Source organism: Pinus tabuliformis, chromosome 4_2, assembly GCF_031772625.1.
Source record: "Pinus tabuliformis cultivar Carrire ecotype Pingquan chromosome 4_2, CPIR1, whole genome shotgun sequence".
In the NCBI taxonomy this organism is placed as follows: domain Eukaryota; kingdom Viridiplantae; phylum Streptophyta; class Pinopsida; order Pinales; family Pinaceae; genus Pinus; species Pinus tabuliformis.
The window spans coordinates 427,297,980-427,315,741 of record NC_142304.1 but is presented as its reverse complement, the minus strand read 5'-3'; the positions used below and the strand labels follow the sequence as shown (position 1 = coordinate 427,315,741).

General features: G+C 39.5%; 1 protein-coding gene across 1 annotated transcript in view; it reads right to left on the bottom strand.

Moving 5' to 3' along the window:
* LOC149169784 (callose synthase 3-like) overlaps positions 1-17,762 on the bottom strand; it is a 392,932-nt gene that overhangs the window by 57,951 nt on the left and 317,219 nt on the right. Inside the window, exons 29-33 of the mRNA XM_089428814.1 lie at positions 7,663-7,772; positions 7,402-7,554; positions 7,182-7,250; positions 6,793-6,985; positions 6,572-6,683 (exon numbers count right to left, since the gene is read on the bottom strand). Of these exons, the coding sequence (XP_089284940.1) occupies positions 6,572-6,683; positions 6,793-6,985; positions 7,182-7,250; positions 7,402-7,554; positions 7,663-7,772 (637 nt within the window). The remainder of the gene's footprint in view (positions 1-6,571; positions 6,684-6,792; positions 6,986-7,181; positions 7,251-7,401; positions 7,555-7,662; positions 7,773-17,762) is intronic.

Here is a 17,762-nt window from a genome sequence, read left to right as displayed (position 1 = left end):
GCGGGGGTGGCGGGGTGATTCCGGGAATCACCCCACCCTCCGCCCCACCGAGATGGCCCAACGACCCGCAGGGGTGGTGGGGTGATTCCGGGAATCACCCTACTATCCGCCCCACCCCGGCAGCCCAACGGCCCACGTGGGTCGCGGGGTGATTCGAAGAATCACCCCGCCCTCTGCCCCTACCCCAGTGGACCAGCGCTTGCGGGGGGAAGCGGGCTGATTCCAGGAATCACCCTACCCTCCGCCCTACCTTGGCGGCCCAACAAATTGCGGGGTGGCAGTGTGATTCCGGGAATCACCTTACCCTCCGCCCCACCTTAGCAGTCGAACGGCCGGCGAGGTTGGCAGTGTGATTCTGGGAATCACCTCGCCCTCTATCCCACTCCAGTGGCCCAATGGCCCGCGGTGGTGGCGGGGCTCGACCCCACCCCAGTGGCCCAACGACTATCGCTATTGACGAGCTGATTCCGGGAATCGCCATGCCCTCCACCCCACCCCGGTGGCCCAACAGCCCGCAAGGGTGGAGGGGTGATTCTGGTAATCGCCCTACCCTCCGCCCCACCTCGGCAGCCCAACGGCTCACATGATTGGCCGGGTGATTCCGAGAATCACCCAATTCTCCTCCCCGCCCCGACAGTCCAACAACCCGTGGAGGTGGCAGGGCGATTCCGAGAATCGCCCGGCCACCCCCATGGGTCGTTGGGCGGTCAAGGTTATTGTTATTGTCAAGCTTCAAGGGGAAAACAAATTCAAGGATGCAGCTTACATGGTAAGACTTTTAAAATGTATATTTGATTAATGTTAAAAATTCATTTATGTACAAGTTAATTGAACTTTTACTATTTCATATTACAGGCAAAAGTCAAATCTTCTTAATTGTGAAGATCAACTATTTATAAATGATTTTGAGTTCATCCATATTGATAGTTGGGCAAAAGATGATAGCTATATGTCTATGATTTTTAATCGGATAGATGGAAAGAGTCATAGCCAAATATTGACTTACGAAGTTGTTGTGAGAAAACTAACATATGAAGACAAAAAAACAAAAGGAGAGATAGTTAACATTTATCAAGAATCACAGTTATTGATCAGCTATCTTATAGATAGATGTTCAAATGAAGGAGACTGGGTTTTGTATTTATTTTCTGGCTCAGGTAAGTTTTATTATATGGAATTGAATTTCAATATGTTATTTTTTAATTTATATGTCATTATAATAATTTACTTCATTATTTATTTTGTGCTTGATAATTAAGTACAACACTAGCATGTTGCCTTCACAAAGGAAGAAATTACATTGCCATTGGAAAAAGATCCAATACAGTGCAATTTATTCAGCAAAGAATTAATTCTCTTCAATTTGTTCCAGATGCAATGCAAGAAATTGGGTTGAAGAAAGGGGACTTTGGTGAATCACGTGTGGCAAAAAAGGCAAAGGAACCCCAACCACCATTACACGGAATGATTGGAAAGGCATACATTGGGAGATTCGTAGACCTCAAAGATCCATTAGAAGAGGAAAATGAGCAAAATGAGCAAAAAATATTGTGGAAGAAGACAATGATGAAACTCTAGACGACTAAGAGTTTGGATTACGTGACATTGTTGATTAAATTTAAGATATGCTTGGAAATCAAGCTCAATTTTTGTAACTATTAATTAGCTATACTTGTAATGTTTTCACTTTGACATTTTATGAGAAGAATAAGCATTCAATTAAGGTTGTTATGCATTCAATATTTGTATTATGTGATTTTCGTACTAATTTTTATTTTGATCATTATTTTTTGAAAAAAAACAGTGGTTATTATTATACTTTTACATGAAATTCATCAAATATATATATATATATATATATATATATATATAACCATTTTTAGTTAAAATTTTCCTATAAAAATTGTGATTTTGACATGTCATTTCTAGCAAAAAATTACAAAAAATTATCAAAACGTGTAGTTTTTTAGTTATATTTATGTTAAAAATGGTTATTTTTATGTCAATTGTTAAAAATTATTGTTTTTTAGAGACAATTATTTCATGTGGATTGAAAAATTAATTAACGATGTATAAATATGTAGAATATCGAAAATTCAAAATATCGATCTTCTTTAAATATGCAAAACAATAAAAACCTCACTACAAAAAAAAAATTAAAAATAAAAAAATAAAAAATAAAAATAAGAAAATATGAAGAAGAAGACCACTTCAAAAATTATCAAATTTAGAAAATAATTAGTTACTTTTCATATATTAGAAAATTTAATATCAAAAAAAAGAGCCTGATGCAGAATTACCACTTTTTTAAATCAGCATGAAAATCACTACCATTTTAAAATGCAATGTACATAAAAAAATTTAAAGTGCCAAAATCTATGCTCTAAAAAAAACGTGTGTTTGGCATCACCCCTTTTCAAAATCGGGTCACTTTTTTGCTATCTCTACGAAACTGGGAACAATATTAGTTCCTGTTTCAAAGTTTACATTGTTTGACAATGAAAAGAATGAGGATGCGATGGCCAAGGCGAAATGCATAATTCTTCATAGAGTCAAGGGTCATTGGTCCAACATATTGTCGAGAAGAATACGACAAAGGAGATGTCGGACACCTTGATGACATTGTATCAGGGCACTTTCGTGCAAAGGAAGATGCTACTCGAGAATCAGTTGCAGTCGTATCGGATGTAGAAGGGGGAGCAGGTAGATCACTTCCTCAGCAGAATGAAGGAGATTCAAGACCAACTGCCTTCCATAGGGGCCACGCCATATCAGGAATTAATAGTGAGGACCGCCTTGAATGTAGTCTCCGAGTAGTGGAAGACATTTGCCCAAAGCATTTTGGGCAAAGAGCATCTTCCAAATTGGGAAGAACTATGGGCGGCTCTTCGTCAAGAAGAGATCAAACGGCTAACCAAGGTGTGAAGTAGTAACAAAGGAGCTCGGGTCAAGGAAGAGGAGAAAGAGGATGCAGCTCTGGCATCTACAGGACAGCAGGGGAAGAGGAAGAAAAAGGACCTCTCCAAGATAAAGTGCTTCAACTGTGGGGAACTGGGCCATTATGCAAACCAGTGTCTGAGGAAGAGGAATAAGGGAGAGGTGTCCAACTCCAAGGCAGCACCAGCACCAGCAAAGGCGGAAAAGGAGGTAGACGATGATGACGATTGTGCCATGAGTGCTCATGTACCTCTAGAGAAGAGGTGGGGAGACATCGAGCTGTAGTCAGGAGGTCTACAGACGATGAGGGGAAGGATCCCTGAGGTATGCAAAATCTTCGATCATACCTGGCTACGGGAGCCATAAAGTGACAGTAGCAGGATGGCAAATTTTGGTAGAAGTGGATGCAGATGGAGCGGCAGAAGAGTGCTAGAGTGCAGTGGTCCCTGGCAGCGCAGAGAGGCTTGTAGCAGTGCAAGAGGCACAGAGGAGGTTGCAGCAGTGCAGGAAGGCACAAAGGTGCTTGCAGCAATGTGAGAGGCACAAAAGTGTTGCAGCAGCGCAAAGGCAACAGAGGGAGAATAGGATAGCGACAGAGAGAGGTTCAGCATCGGGAGGATTCCTAGCCTGACAAGGATGTTAGTAGTTGGGTGGATCAGTTACTTACTTCCCAGTAAATGAGTTGTAGTGTAGCAGTAGCAGTAGTAGTCCTATGGGCAGCACGATGTAGCATGATGAGAGAGAACTACAGTGCAAATGCATTGTTGGGAGAAAGGACCAACAACAGCACAGATGCAAAGGGAGTTGACGTATAGATGTAGCAGTGGAAGAGGTAGGGCCATGGGCAGCGGTACAGGATGCAGTGCTGCAGAGGATGTTGGGCAAGAAGGCCTAGCATCAGCACAGGTACTGGTGTCGTATAATCAGGGCAATTCTCAGTGGTGGAGTATTACTAGAGCACATTCCACGCTAAGAGGGAGTGTTGATTTGAGGTAGCATCGGATGTGCTCTAGCCATGAAAATTGGTGGAGAGGCTAAAGCACATGAGATCTCCAAGACCCGTAAATTGTTTGGGGAAATTATACACGGTGAAGGAGATATTAAAATAATTAATATCTTTAATGGGTTCCTAAGTCTAAACTTAGGAAAATAAAAATATTAATGGGTATTAATATAAAACTGGGCTAGAAGGTTCTAAATGACATGGATCAAGCCAAATTTAATCTTAGTCGTTGATTAGAGATGTAATCTCTGTCATTGAAGACTCAACAGAAAAAAGTATAAGAGGAGACTTGAAGGTTAGTTGGAGAGACACCAGAGTGATCAGTCAGTTCGGTTTTCTAGAGCAGGGTTTGCTAAGAGAAATCGAACCAGTGCTTAGAGTTGCAGCAAGGGGCAGTGAGTGCAAGGGAGAGAGGCAGAGATAGTGCCAGAAAACTAGCGCAGAGGCAGAGAGGCAAACGGAGAGCCAGAGGGAGCCACGTTGAGGCCAACAGTGATTGTGCAGAGGCCCCGAGGGCCTGCGTGATTGACGCAAACGCTACAAAAGTGACACGGAGCTAGAGGGAGCCACGTAGAGGCCAACAGTGACTGCGCAGAGGCCCAGAGGGCCTGCGTGATTGACACAGAGGCTGAAGAAGTGACACAGAGGGCCAAAGAAGTTGCGCAGAGCATCAGAGGCTGACGCAGAGGGTTTCAAGCTGACATTGAGGCCAAGAGGGCTGACGCAGTGCCTCAGGGAGGTGTTGGAGAGGGTTTCATGGAGCAGACTTTTAGAATATCTGCTTCCGAAGAGAGGTATTACTGTAAAATTATTTTCTCTATCGAGTGAACCAATTTGGCATCCAGTGTACTCAAGAAAAGCTGCTTAATAATAAAACCCTCAGAACTATTGCACCAGTTTTCGCAAGTTGGGTTTTTCCGGGGACAATTGTCCAAAAATAACGGTGTCCCTTGTGTGTTTGTCTATTTCTTTCAGCTGTTGATATGTAGATGGTTGAGACTGTATTGTGTTTATTTCAGTGTTTATATGGTTAAATAACTTGTTAGTAATTAAACTAGTAGGCGAAATAAAGTAGAGAATATAGAAAATTTTCTAACAGGTAATACTTAGAAATTTCAACATATTATGTATAAGAGAATAGTTAGGAAGAATAGGAATGCATTGAAGAAAACAGACTAGTCTTGGAATGACCCACTAGAAAAATCTGTAACATTGTGCATCAGTCGCTAGATGAATACCCATTTCTCGTAGATATTTAACAGAATACTCCCTACCCCTTCCTACTTCATGATAGTTGAATATGGTTTTGCTACCTACTTAAAAAGTTAAACATAATAGCCCAAAATATAAAATGCATGATTACATGCAACAAGAATAGTTGGAACAAAAAATGATTCCATAGAAATTCATAATAAAGGTCCTCAAGAAGAAGAATAGGCAAACAATCATGAGAAAAAGCAATATTTCGTACCATTGTCAGATATAGGATTGAACTTGGATAATTGCCTAGGCAGAAGCAACTCAAGGCCCCAAATCATGGCATCTAAAGAAATTATATTTCATTGCAATCAAGACTTTCCTTGGTAAATTTATATCTAACTTGTATGTGAAATATATCACGTTTCTAACAGGATCCAGCTAAATAGAGGCTTCAAAGTCAGGAGGAAGAAGCGATAACTGAATTTAAAGTCAAGTACCAAGCCAATGACAATAAAGAAGGCCCCCACCCTAAATGTGAACAATAAACAATTATTCTCCATTACGGTAAAGGGAGTCCCTAAATAACCAGGAATGCTGGATGGAAAAAAATAATTAACAAGAAAGGAGAGTTTTAAATGTTCTCTGCAGTGTTACCATTCTATGGAAGTATGAGACATCTTATCAAATTCAAGACTGGTAGAATGCCAGTCATGATCAAGTCATATCCTTGCACACACCAGGATAAGATGAAGTTGTTTGGACTTGAGATCAGATGCAAACATTCCCACTAAAATATTTTTGGCTGCTTAAGTAATCCTGGTACAAAAAAAGGATGCTTCCCTTTTGAGTTTGGATCAATTATCAAGTGCTATAGAAAGTCGCTACAAAAATAGTTATCCAATACCAATAATTCCTGATCATCTCTGAAAAATAAATAGGCTGCCTTCTCCAATATTATCTACGATCCAGATAACATCAAAAAAAGAAAGGAAGAACACATCCAGAAACAAACACAACAACAACAACATTATAAGTTCAACGTCAACTCATTTAGTTTGACAAAAGCTTCAAAACATCTCAAGCAAACCCGAAACAAACTCTTAGCACCATTCTTACTAAAATCACTGTTATTGTTCAAAGATGATATTATACACTATGAAAAAAAAGGAAAGAATGCCACCAGAAGGTAGATAAAGTAGTTCTAAAGTGGTTCAATTTTAGACCAAAATGTCCAAATGTAATTTTTTCCAAAAACTAACCACACATCATTTTGAAGGAAGGACTATAATTGTATGCTAAGAAAATTTCCAGTCACCAAATAGCTGGCACCAAAAAATCTTAAAATTTATAATGATCCCTCAGACTCACAAATGCCTTGTTATTCTCATTGAGGATCATAAGTTAGAACAAATCTGCATGAAGGTAAATTACCTGATCAAGGCCATTATATGCTTTGACGAGGATAGAGTAATAAACCCTGAGAGTTTTATCCTTCTCTCTCTCATCTACTTGATCAATGTAGGCCACGCGTAAAGATGGGTATCTATAAAAACCATCAGGTATTTTAACCAACCAATGATTCAAATTAAATACACTACAAAAGATGTCCTAAAGCCAATTAGAATCCAAAGAATGGAGATATTCCGACTTACGTAACCATAAGATTTAAAATATCAGATGCAAGTGGATCACCACGTATCTTTTGTGTACCATACAGTTGGCAAGAGATGACATATGTAAATTTCATGTCAGCGATAGCCTGCAATTGTGCAGCCAATGATCGCTGGCTCCTCCTCTGCTCATCAGTCATTGATTCAACCACTGATCTGTAGCCCTCCAAAATTTCTGCAGAACCAGAGCAAATTCACAAAAAACAAGTGCCGAAGAAATATTTTAAAAGCATGAGATGCAATTTTGCATAACAGAACCAGATAAGATGACTACAGTATCACTTTCATTCCTGGGAACAGTTATCAAGCAAATGTTATTTCAAACCTATCAATTAACACAAGATTCCACAGCTTCAAAAACATTTGTGTACCTTCTTCTTTGGCCATATCTAGAAAGGATTGGAGTTCCAATGCTTTTCTATAATACATCATTCCTCTAACTGCCAAAACAAGAGTATAAATAACCATATATGCATTCAGGAAGCAGCAAATAGACTGCATCTACCATATTATTCAAGACTATATATAATACCAACTATAATTTCAAATTTTCAACTTCACTAAAAATTTGTTCATGTTCATCTCCCAAACCTGTCCTGGTCAGGGTTTGCCCTCGATAAGATGCCCAGTGACGAAGTTCCTTCTCTTGGGATCGCAGGACCTCGTCCTCAAGATGTTTCTCATGTGCTCGCAAGACCTGGTCTTCAGTATCAAAGACACGTTGCAGAAAATTTTTCCATTCATCTGTTTAACAAGAAAAATAAATAAATAAATGTGAGACACTTGATCTGCATATGAAAGGGTCAAAATCAAATAACTTTCCAAAAAATGAAAAGTATAGTAGATACCCACCTGGATAAATTTTCTGCAAGTAGAAAAGAATAGAAACCCCATCTTCATTCGGTTCCTGAAGTTCTTTCATTGAATAAAGAACATCTTCTTTATAATAAGGAGTCATCACACTGCGGGAAAATAGTCGAACAGAAATTATTATGTCCAATTTTCAGACAGAAAAGACTCATTACAACTGGCAAAAATTCATTTCACCAGAGATGCATCTTCTTTACTCTTTTGGATAAATTCACTTGTCATAGAAAGATAACCATGTATTACAAGGCTATGTTAGTTATCATACGCTTTATCATAAAGACCTGAGCATAACCAGCTTTACTAGTGAAAATACACAGTACACAAATTTGGATTATTAGATGGTCATAACAACCCAATAAACCATAAACTCTATAACAATGCATTATTCAACAAGAGAGAAAGAAATAAAGAAAATATATTAATAACTTGAAATGACCAAAAGAGGAAATTGGACTCAAAAGCACTACCCCACCATAGTACCAATGCAAGAGTTACAAAGGCGTCACTTCAACAAACAAGAAAAACATGACATAATAAATTATACGAAGTGTTAAAGCCTGTAATAGATGTTGGGATTGATTCTTTGTAAAAACACAGACAGTAGTCTGCCATCATCAACAAAAGTGAAGGTACCAATGCAGTGCTGAGAAATCTAGGGGCAGCTACATTAGGTGATTTCTCTTGCTTTGATAATTGCTTTTTATGTATATTTACTTAACTTGATTAGCTTTTTATTTCACTTGATTATTATTAGTATTCTCTTCATTAAACAGCTACCAAACCATAAAGAATAATAAGACAAGAGGACACAAGCAGTAGGCGAACAGCCAGGGCCAAAACCTCTCCAACTGATGAAAACCCACAAGAATTTTTCTCTTCTTATAGAACTTCAATTGATGAATTCCAATACCTATGACCCTTGACCAAGACCCCTCCAAGACCAAGTCAAACCTTTCTTTGATGAGTTTTCCTTCCAGCAACTTTGTCCTCAGCAACTTGTGCAATTTCGATCCCCAACAAATTCTTCTGCAACTCCGACCCAGCGGTTTCTTCTAGAACTTCGACCCAGCAGTTTCTTCCCAGCACTTTGAATTGCCCAACAATTGTAGAAACCCTAACACGAGAAAGAGAGAGGCCCAAAACTTTGATCTTCTTCTTCTTCTTTTTCGTTCTTTTTCAGCTTCTATCTTGAGGAGATCGAACTTGCTTGAGTGTGTGCCTATATGAGGTTGAGTTCCTTCTTATATATAAACTTTTGAGGGGTACGGATTGCTATCATTAGGCTGACTTGTCCCTTCATGTAGGCCGACTTGATCATTGCATCATGACGAGGTCTTGGAGGGTCTTTCGACTCAACTTTGACTCAAATAAATACTTTTCACAATATGTAACATGCCCAAATGGGTCTTTCATACATGACAATGAATTTCTTGACTTGTAGACTCAATGACAAACCCTAGAAGCTCTCAATGGGAGCTTGACCTATAAAATAAATTTCCTTGAGCATGAAACCCATGCCTCAAGAATAACAATAATAAATTTATTTTTCTCATTACATCAAATACATAAAATTATGATTACATATATCACCATGAAGACTGAACCTAGTTACATATTTCAACATGCAGAGCCTGAGAGTCATCTAGGGAAAGCGCTAGCCTAAAAGGGCCACAATGGATTATCTTGGGGAAAGTCAGGTGCCCCTGGTTGAAGCTATCCTAACATCCAAGACCCATGAGTCCCTAGGAGAGCATAAGAACATGTTAATGGAAACTTATCTGCTCTACATAAAACCCTATATTATGATAATCAAAAGAAATGAAGCAATGTTCACTTGCCTCTTAAGGTGGGGCAACCTTTCATTGAGCAAAGCTCCAAATACAACATACAACAAAACATTCCATAGCCCCATATCTATTTAAATAGATTCTCAATAGGAAAACACTAACTACTTGTTCTTCCATCACTAATGGATACCAACTACCTAGTGAGCCTTATAAAGTGGACCCTTTTACATTAAATGACCATCCACTACTATCTAATAGGTCTTATTCAAAGAGGATGCCCACATACATTAATTGACTAACTCTTGGGCAGCCTAAACTAAGGAGGTTAGGGAAAGACCCTAACATGCCCTTCCCCGCTTCAAAAATAGTGTTGTCCTCAAGGATGAAGATGAGGAAACTACTACAGAACCACAACTGGTATCCATGTGGCATCTTTGAGCTGCATATCTTTCCACTAGATGAGTACTTCACAGACCATGCATTGGCACAATTGACGCTCTCTGCTATACAATACCAGTTCCGACAGCAGCCAAATGGAGTTCTCTTCATCCAGTTCTAATATGTCCAATTGCACCTTGCACGTCGATCCCACAACCTTCTCCAGACAAGACACATGAAATACTAGATGAATTTTGGAGTGGGCTAGAAGAGCCAACTTCTAGGTGACTTGTCCGATATGTTGGATGATCTCATATGGTTCATAAAAATTTGGTGCTAATTTTTGTGTTTTGTCTTTGAGTGATATTACATATAGGGATGAAAACGAAGAAACACCTAATCCCTACTACATAAATATGATCAAGGCAATGTTGTTCTACTTGTCGATTCATTCTATTTTGGGCCATAACCAACTAGTCCTTAAATCTATGAAGAGTGGCATCTCTAGTGTGAAGTGCGTTATCCACTTCTTGAACATTGGAGGTGCCTAGTAAATAGGAAGTGACAAGGGTTTTGGGCAATAGACAACTCCATAAAGAGTCTTTCTAGTAGCTAGATGATAATAAATATTGTACCATCACATCGAAGGGAAGCAATTGTTCCCATTGGTGAGGTTCTTCAAAAGCAAAGCATCACAAATAGGTTTCTATGCACTTGTTGAACAATGTATTTCGACCATCTATTTGGGGATGATATGCAATGCTCGTGTTTAGCTAGGTACCCTCATGTAGTGACCCATCATTAATATAGAGAGCACGAGAATATTAGCATGCATACGATGCATGCATATGATAGCTACATATGCATGTATCGCATGCACTGCACTAGTAACTATATTCTAAATTACCTAAAATATTAAATATCCTGACACTCCTTCAAATAGAAAAGTCACATTCACCCATCAGCGCATATTACTTAATGCCTCATGATTAATGAGCGATTACCAATGATATTAAGTTTAAAAGTATAAAGTAAAAGGGTTATAAAGAAAATAGATGTAAAGAATTATGTGAATTCTTAAAAATCAAGTTATATAATTATCTATCTCAGAATTTTAATAAAGTATGTCAATAAATTATTAAAGGGATAAATTAAATCAAAATAAAGTTCCTATGTATGAACTTAGGACATTTTAATTAAACAAATAAAATTTTAATCAAAGCAAAATCACACATGTCAGTATATCCTTAAAAGAAAGATACGACTCAGGACATTGAGGAGGTGTCGCTGAGAAAGGAAGCGGTGGGCTCGTAGGTGGAGAGAGCGACCACCGCTAATGAACAGTACATAAGGAGAGGCCGAAGCGGAAGACGGGGGCAGGAGGAAGGAGAGGAAATTTATACATACTGCTTATAATTCGGAACTATTGAGCCTTGCTTGTTTTGAAGTTTCTGGGCACGGGGGAACGGTATGCATCGGTTGAGAAGCATACTGGATTGAGTATCTAGGTATACTCGGTTTGGCTGGGTGGTTTTTGGTCATTCGGTAACGAGAGCGCTGGAGAAGTTCTGAAGCATCCTCATCGCAACATCCGTAGCAGACCAGGTAAGTACTTCATCAAATCAATTAATACAATTTCAAACTCTTTCAGTAATCTTTACAGTTTCACAGTTTCAGTAATCTTTACAGTTTCAGTAATGGCTCTTTAACTTAGTACGGTCTCTACACCTCATGTTTAAACCACTCCTACCTATTACCCCTCATGTGAACAAGGGTACATCTCAACACTTTCAAGTATTTATCAACACCATTGTAAGCCGAAGGTCACAAGTCAAAAACAATGTAAAAAATCATGTGAGGCCCTGTATTAGGTATCCTAAACATCTTTATTGAATTTGTATCTTGTTTTCTTGGTCGAACCATGGCTTTGGTCCCTTGAATTTTTGCTTCGGGTTATTCTTATCCTATATAGGATTGGACGTTCCTAGGTCAAATTTCTTTAGGACTCATGGTTTTATGGGAGACTACCTTTGTACGGGTAATCACTAGTGTATGGGCTAGTCCAACTCATGTCAAGGTGCACCTAAGTCATTCCACATGGTCATGGTCTATGGAGTCTGAATGTGGACTTGGCTTTCGTGTAGTATTCTTCAGATAGCTCTCAAAGCATGGCAATCTCATTTAACAACTTTTCACGTTCCCTGAGCTAGTTCACAATTCCCAATGCAAAGTGGTCCTGATGATCAAAAAGTAAACATGGTCTCAAATTATACAGTTTGATGAGAGGATTCCAGACCAAGTTCCAGTTTTCGAATTAGAGGTGGCAGTGGCTAGTTACAATTTGGTCAAACTTGGTCAATAGATCAAGCAGGTTTCCAAGTAGCAAAAGAGGGGGAGCGTTGTGTAGAATTATACGTGTGTTGCCACACAATCTAACAGGGCCATAGGAGGGGAACCTATAAGACAACTACTAGACCAAATGACAACAATGGGACAAAGATCCACTGTCACCTCAGTCAATGCCCCCTTCTCTTTACGGACTTTCATCGAGAGAGGGATCCCAGTATGAGGAAATCACTTGTAATGATAATGTCAATGACACACTGTGAAGCGATTCCCAAGGACCATTCAAGGAGAGAGTCAATTAGGGCTCAATGCTTCAAAGAAGCTAACGATTCTCTAGGAAAGACCTAGGAGGGAAATCTAAACTTAGGGCTTGAGATAGTAAACGATGATGAGTATGCCTAAGGTCAAGACTTTAAATATGACATAGGACCTCTCAAGATGCTATGAAAGGTGATTGGATACCTTAAATGGGCTTTCGCTCTCCTTGAGAGACCTAATTTAGGGCTTACGCTAGACCTGGGGTTTTTAGGATATAAATGGGAAGAAATTCCCCCAAAGTATTTACTAGGTCAAGGTAAGACATAGGAAAGGGTCTCTTAGGGTTTATTCCACTGAATGCAAAGTTCATAAGATGCTCAAGAAAGCCACTTATCCAAGATATTCAAACTAGGTTTCCCTTCTAGGGCACACCAAGAGTATCAAAATTTATTAACAATCTCTAGAGAAAACACCAAGGAAGAATCCTATCCAAACAGATTCCCAAAATTCCTTCTCCAATGAATTTCACAGGATGCCCTAGCTAGCCATCTAAAGGAGAGGGGCTAGAAATTTAGAGGAGAGAATAGAAAGAGAAATGAGGAGGTGATCACCAATGTTCATAGACCAGTGCCTAATTTCCTTGGCTAGGGAATCTATGATGATTTAAGATTTGCCAAATTCATCCTTAGGGAGGCTAAATATGGATGCCCTAGCAACTAAGCTTTAGCATTTACCCACCCAAGATCTATGGACTTTCATCGAAGAAAACAAATTTGAATCCACTAGGAACATTCATCTAATTGTCATACAATGAGTAACATCTGCAATTTACAACCAAACAGCCTTTTACATTGATATTCAACAAATTAGGCCACAATAGATTTCGCTAGTTGCAATAATTCCACACATTAAACAATATTCCAAGAAAAATCTTCAATAAAATAGCACTTACAAGATGACAAGAGATATATCCAACATAGATCAAAGAAGTAGCTCCAAGAAAGATAAAGATCTAGCTTCCAAAGATATCGAAATGCATCAAAGTTTTTCCAATTCATCCAAGAAAAGAAGTGAGAAATTCTTTTTTACAAGAGAAGTCCAAGTGATGATGATGCTCACTCACAATGAGAACAATCTCTATTTATATAAGTCCATCCTAATTTGAAGTAGCCTAATTAGCCCCAATAATTATAAAATAATGTGCAAATAACAAATCTTGGAGACAAGCCCACCAAGTAGCTAATAAAGTAATGAAGGAGCCAACCATAAGTAATTTGAAATGATGAAGTCATGATGTAGAAGGGCCATTGAAGGGCCTCATTGAGTCCTCAAGGTGCCATGATGAGGGAGAGTGCTCCAAGAACAATGGACAAGAGGGTGGCCCCTAAATCTATATGTAAATCATCATGTGGTGCTCCAAAGTGGCTCTGTGGCAGAACTATTGGTCTCATGGGTCTCTTGACGAAAAATAAGCCTATAAATTGTTTCAAAATGAGGGCACTAATGTTGATGCTTGCCCTCCCATGTCTCAAGGATGAGACAAACCTCCTCTAGCCCTTGGATCAGCTACCAATCCATGTGTACACTACTAAGCACGCAAGGGGCAATGTTGGTAACTTGGTCCAAGTCAATGTTGCACGACTCATACTCGTATAAGACTCATCTGGCTATTGACTTGGCGACCCGTATAAGACACGGGAATGACTCGTACAAGACTCGGCACAATATAAAAAGAAAAGTTAAAATATGTTAAATTTTAAGCACAAAAAACAAAAAAGAAAAAAAAAGTCAAATTTTGAGGGTCTCCGCGGATGTTATTTGAGTCATATGCGGTTCTTCACGGGTTCAATGCATGTAGCTGAGTTTTATGCGGTTTTGGCGGGTAGCAATAGAAACCACGGGTACTCGTGGGTCTTATGAGAGTTGTGCTACACTATTCCAAGTGCATCATCTCGTGAATAGTGTGGGACAATGAACAAGTTGTTGAAGGCACTATTTTAAGATCCGACCGACTCGGATCCGACTCGGCTGAATTGGTCCAAGCAGGAAAAAAAAATGACCCGGCAGAAAAAACCGGTTCGGGAGGCCAAGTCATCACTGACTCAGTCAACCCAGCCGGATCCGCATTTACTCGGCCGAGTCAATAAATGCGTCTAGTCACCCAAAAAAAACTGTGATTTTTCTAATTTTTATTTTTTTAACATTTAGCTAATTGTTGGGGACTCCAAGGTGTTTTATAAATTGGTTAAGTGTTATTTGGGGTCCATTCCCCTCTCCCAAACCCTATTTAACCCACTCAAATGCTCTCATTCTCTCAAAGCCATCTCAGGCATTTGAGCAGCAGTGAGGAGTCTTGGGCAAGCATTATAGTTGGAGTGAGGAGCTTCTTGGGCAGCCATTTGGAGCAGCATTGAGGAGTTGATTCTTGGAGCAAGCTTGAGGAGACAGTTTGTGCCTGGAGGTATTTTTTTTCACTTGTACAAATCTATTTTTGCTTATTAAATTTTAGGTGCATATTTAGAAAGCCTAGAGAGTGTTTTTTGTGAAAGAAATGAACATTGAATGTTTTTAAAATGGCACCTAGAGTGAGAGATCCTGCTTGGGCATATGTTGAAATGGTTGATAGTCAAATGCATTGCAAATTTTGCCAAAGGAAAATTAAGGAAGGTCCTGGGACCATTAACAGGCTGAAACAACACTTGGCGGGGATTAGAGGCCAAATTACTCCATGTACCTCACCAATAATTGGGGAGATTAGGAAGTAATTGTTAACTAGCTTTGAGAAGTTTACGGAAGATAAGGCTAGGCAAAAAGAGTTAGAGGCTAAAATTGGGAGGAAGAGGGAGATACAAAAAATGATGGCTACCAACCCCCATTATGATTTTGAGGGTTCTTCCTCTATCCCTCATATTGATGCATCCAACCCTTTCCGATATGTTCCTCCCTCTTTTGGTTCTGTTCAAGATAAGGGAAAGGGTAGAATGAAAAAGGGTGATATGACTATCAAAAGTTATTTCACTCCCTCCTCTCCATCAGATGCACATGGTCCTCAAGCTAATAAAAGTCAAATGCAACCCACTTTAGATGACCATTGGAAGAAAGAATTGAGGGAGACTGCTTGTGATTACATAGCTAGATGGTGGTATGATGCTGATATCCCCTTCAATGCTTCCTGTTCACCATATTATGAGCCTATGTTTGATGCCATACATGCTGCTAGAAAAGGCTTCAAAGGCCCTACTATGCATGAGCTAAGGGGGTATCGTTTGCATAAAAAAATTGACTCCATTAATGAGTATTTGAAAGATTTCAAGGGCTCATGGGCAAGAACAAGATGTAGCATCATGTCAGATGGATGGATTGATCAAAGAAATCGTACCATCATAAACTTTCTTGTCTTCTTCCCACGGGGAACCATGTTTTTAAAATCGGTTGATGCATCTAATAAGGTAAAAGATGGGCAATTGTTGTTTCAGCGATTGGATCAGGCTGTTGAGGAGGTGGGGGTGGCTAATGTTGTTCAAGTCATCACAGATAATGCCTCTAACTATGTTCTTGTTGGTAAACTGTTAGAGGAAAAACACAAGACCATCTTTTGGACCCCATGTGCTGCACATTGCATAGACCTCATGCTTGAGGATATTGGAAAAATAGATTGGGTCAAAAACACTATAGATCATGCCAAAAGCATAACAAAATTTATCTACAATCATTCATTGATTTTGAGCCTCATGAGGAAACACACTGGGGGCAGGGATATTATTAGGCCTGCCATCACTAGATTTGCTACTCACTTTTTGACATTGCAATCTATGCTTTCCCAAAATAGAAACTTGCAAAAGATGTTTTCCAGTGATGAATGGAATCAAAGCAATTGGTCTAACATACCGGACGGCAAAGAATTGAAAAAGAAAGTTAACGAAGAAACTTTTTGGAGAAAGGCAACAGAGATTGTGAAGCTTGCTGAGCCACTGGTTAAGGTGTTGTGGTTGGTGGATGGGGAAACGTTGGCTATGGGCTTCATTTATGAGGCTATGGATCAAGCAAAGGAGCAAATAAAGAGGGCATACAAGGATAGAGTGGCTAATTATGGGCCCATTTGGGCAATCATTGATGAAAGATGGAACAATCAACTCCATCGCCCTATACATGCAGCTGGGTATTTTTTGAACCCATGGTATCATTATAAAGCTAAGGAGTCAAGAGCTTTGAGGGGGGAGGTCAGAGATGGATTGATTCACTGCATTGATCACATGATCCCATTGGAATCTGATCAGCAGGAGATACACTGACAGGTCACGACCTTCAGCAATGCCTCGGGTACCTTTGGAAAGAACCTAGCAAAGATTGCAAAAGAAGCAGATGAGCCAGGTAAACAAAAATTTCAATTTTCAAATTCTTAATAGTTTAATTTTTTTTTAATTTTGTTAAATCATTTATAATTTGAAAATTGGATATAATTTGTAATTTTGTTGAGCTAACTCATTACACTCCTATATTTTTTGCAACACAATGGTGGGAGGCTTTTGGTGGCCATTGTCCTGAATTGCAGAAGTTTGCAATTCGTATTTTGTGTCAAACTCGCAGTGCTACTAGGTGTGAGCGCAATTGGTTTGTCTTTGAGAGGATTCACACAAAGAAAAGAAATCGTTTGGATCAAAAACGGTCAAATGATCTAGTCTATATCCAATACAACCTCCGGCTCAGACGAAACCAATTGCTGAACAAAAGCCCTGATTCAGATCCCATTGTGTTGGAAGACATTGATCCAACATCAGATTGAGTAGTGGAGAGTCATCCAGTAGAGTTTGATCTTGATGAGGATCTTGATTTAGATTTAGATATCGAGGCATCAGTCGAACATGATGTTCAGTTGAATGCAGATCCCGATCCACCTGTACTACCAGCCTTAGTCTCACAGCCAGCAAGGACTCCAGTTGCAGGCACTTCCTCTGCTCAGCCACGACAAAAGTGCAGCCGCATATCTTCTCTATCTCAGCTTGCATCTGCTACAGTTGCACATCTTGCTAGTGGTACCACTTCTACAGTTGCAGTTGGAGATGATGATGAGGAGGAGGAGCCATGGGGCCCCCTGTCTGACTCTGATGATGATCCAGAGATTGATCGACATGATCTTGGCTCCTCTGGCAGTAGCTACTAGCCAGTAGTAATAGAGTTTGGTCACAGTTTACTTTTGTTGTAGAGGCCATTTCTATCCTCCTTGGTTATGTGCTTTTTGTTTTGAATCTTTGATCATGTATGTATTGCCATTGGACAGTGCACTAGGTGCCATTTTGATATAATGGATATATT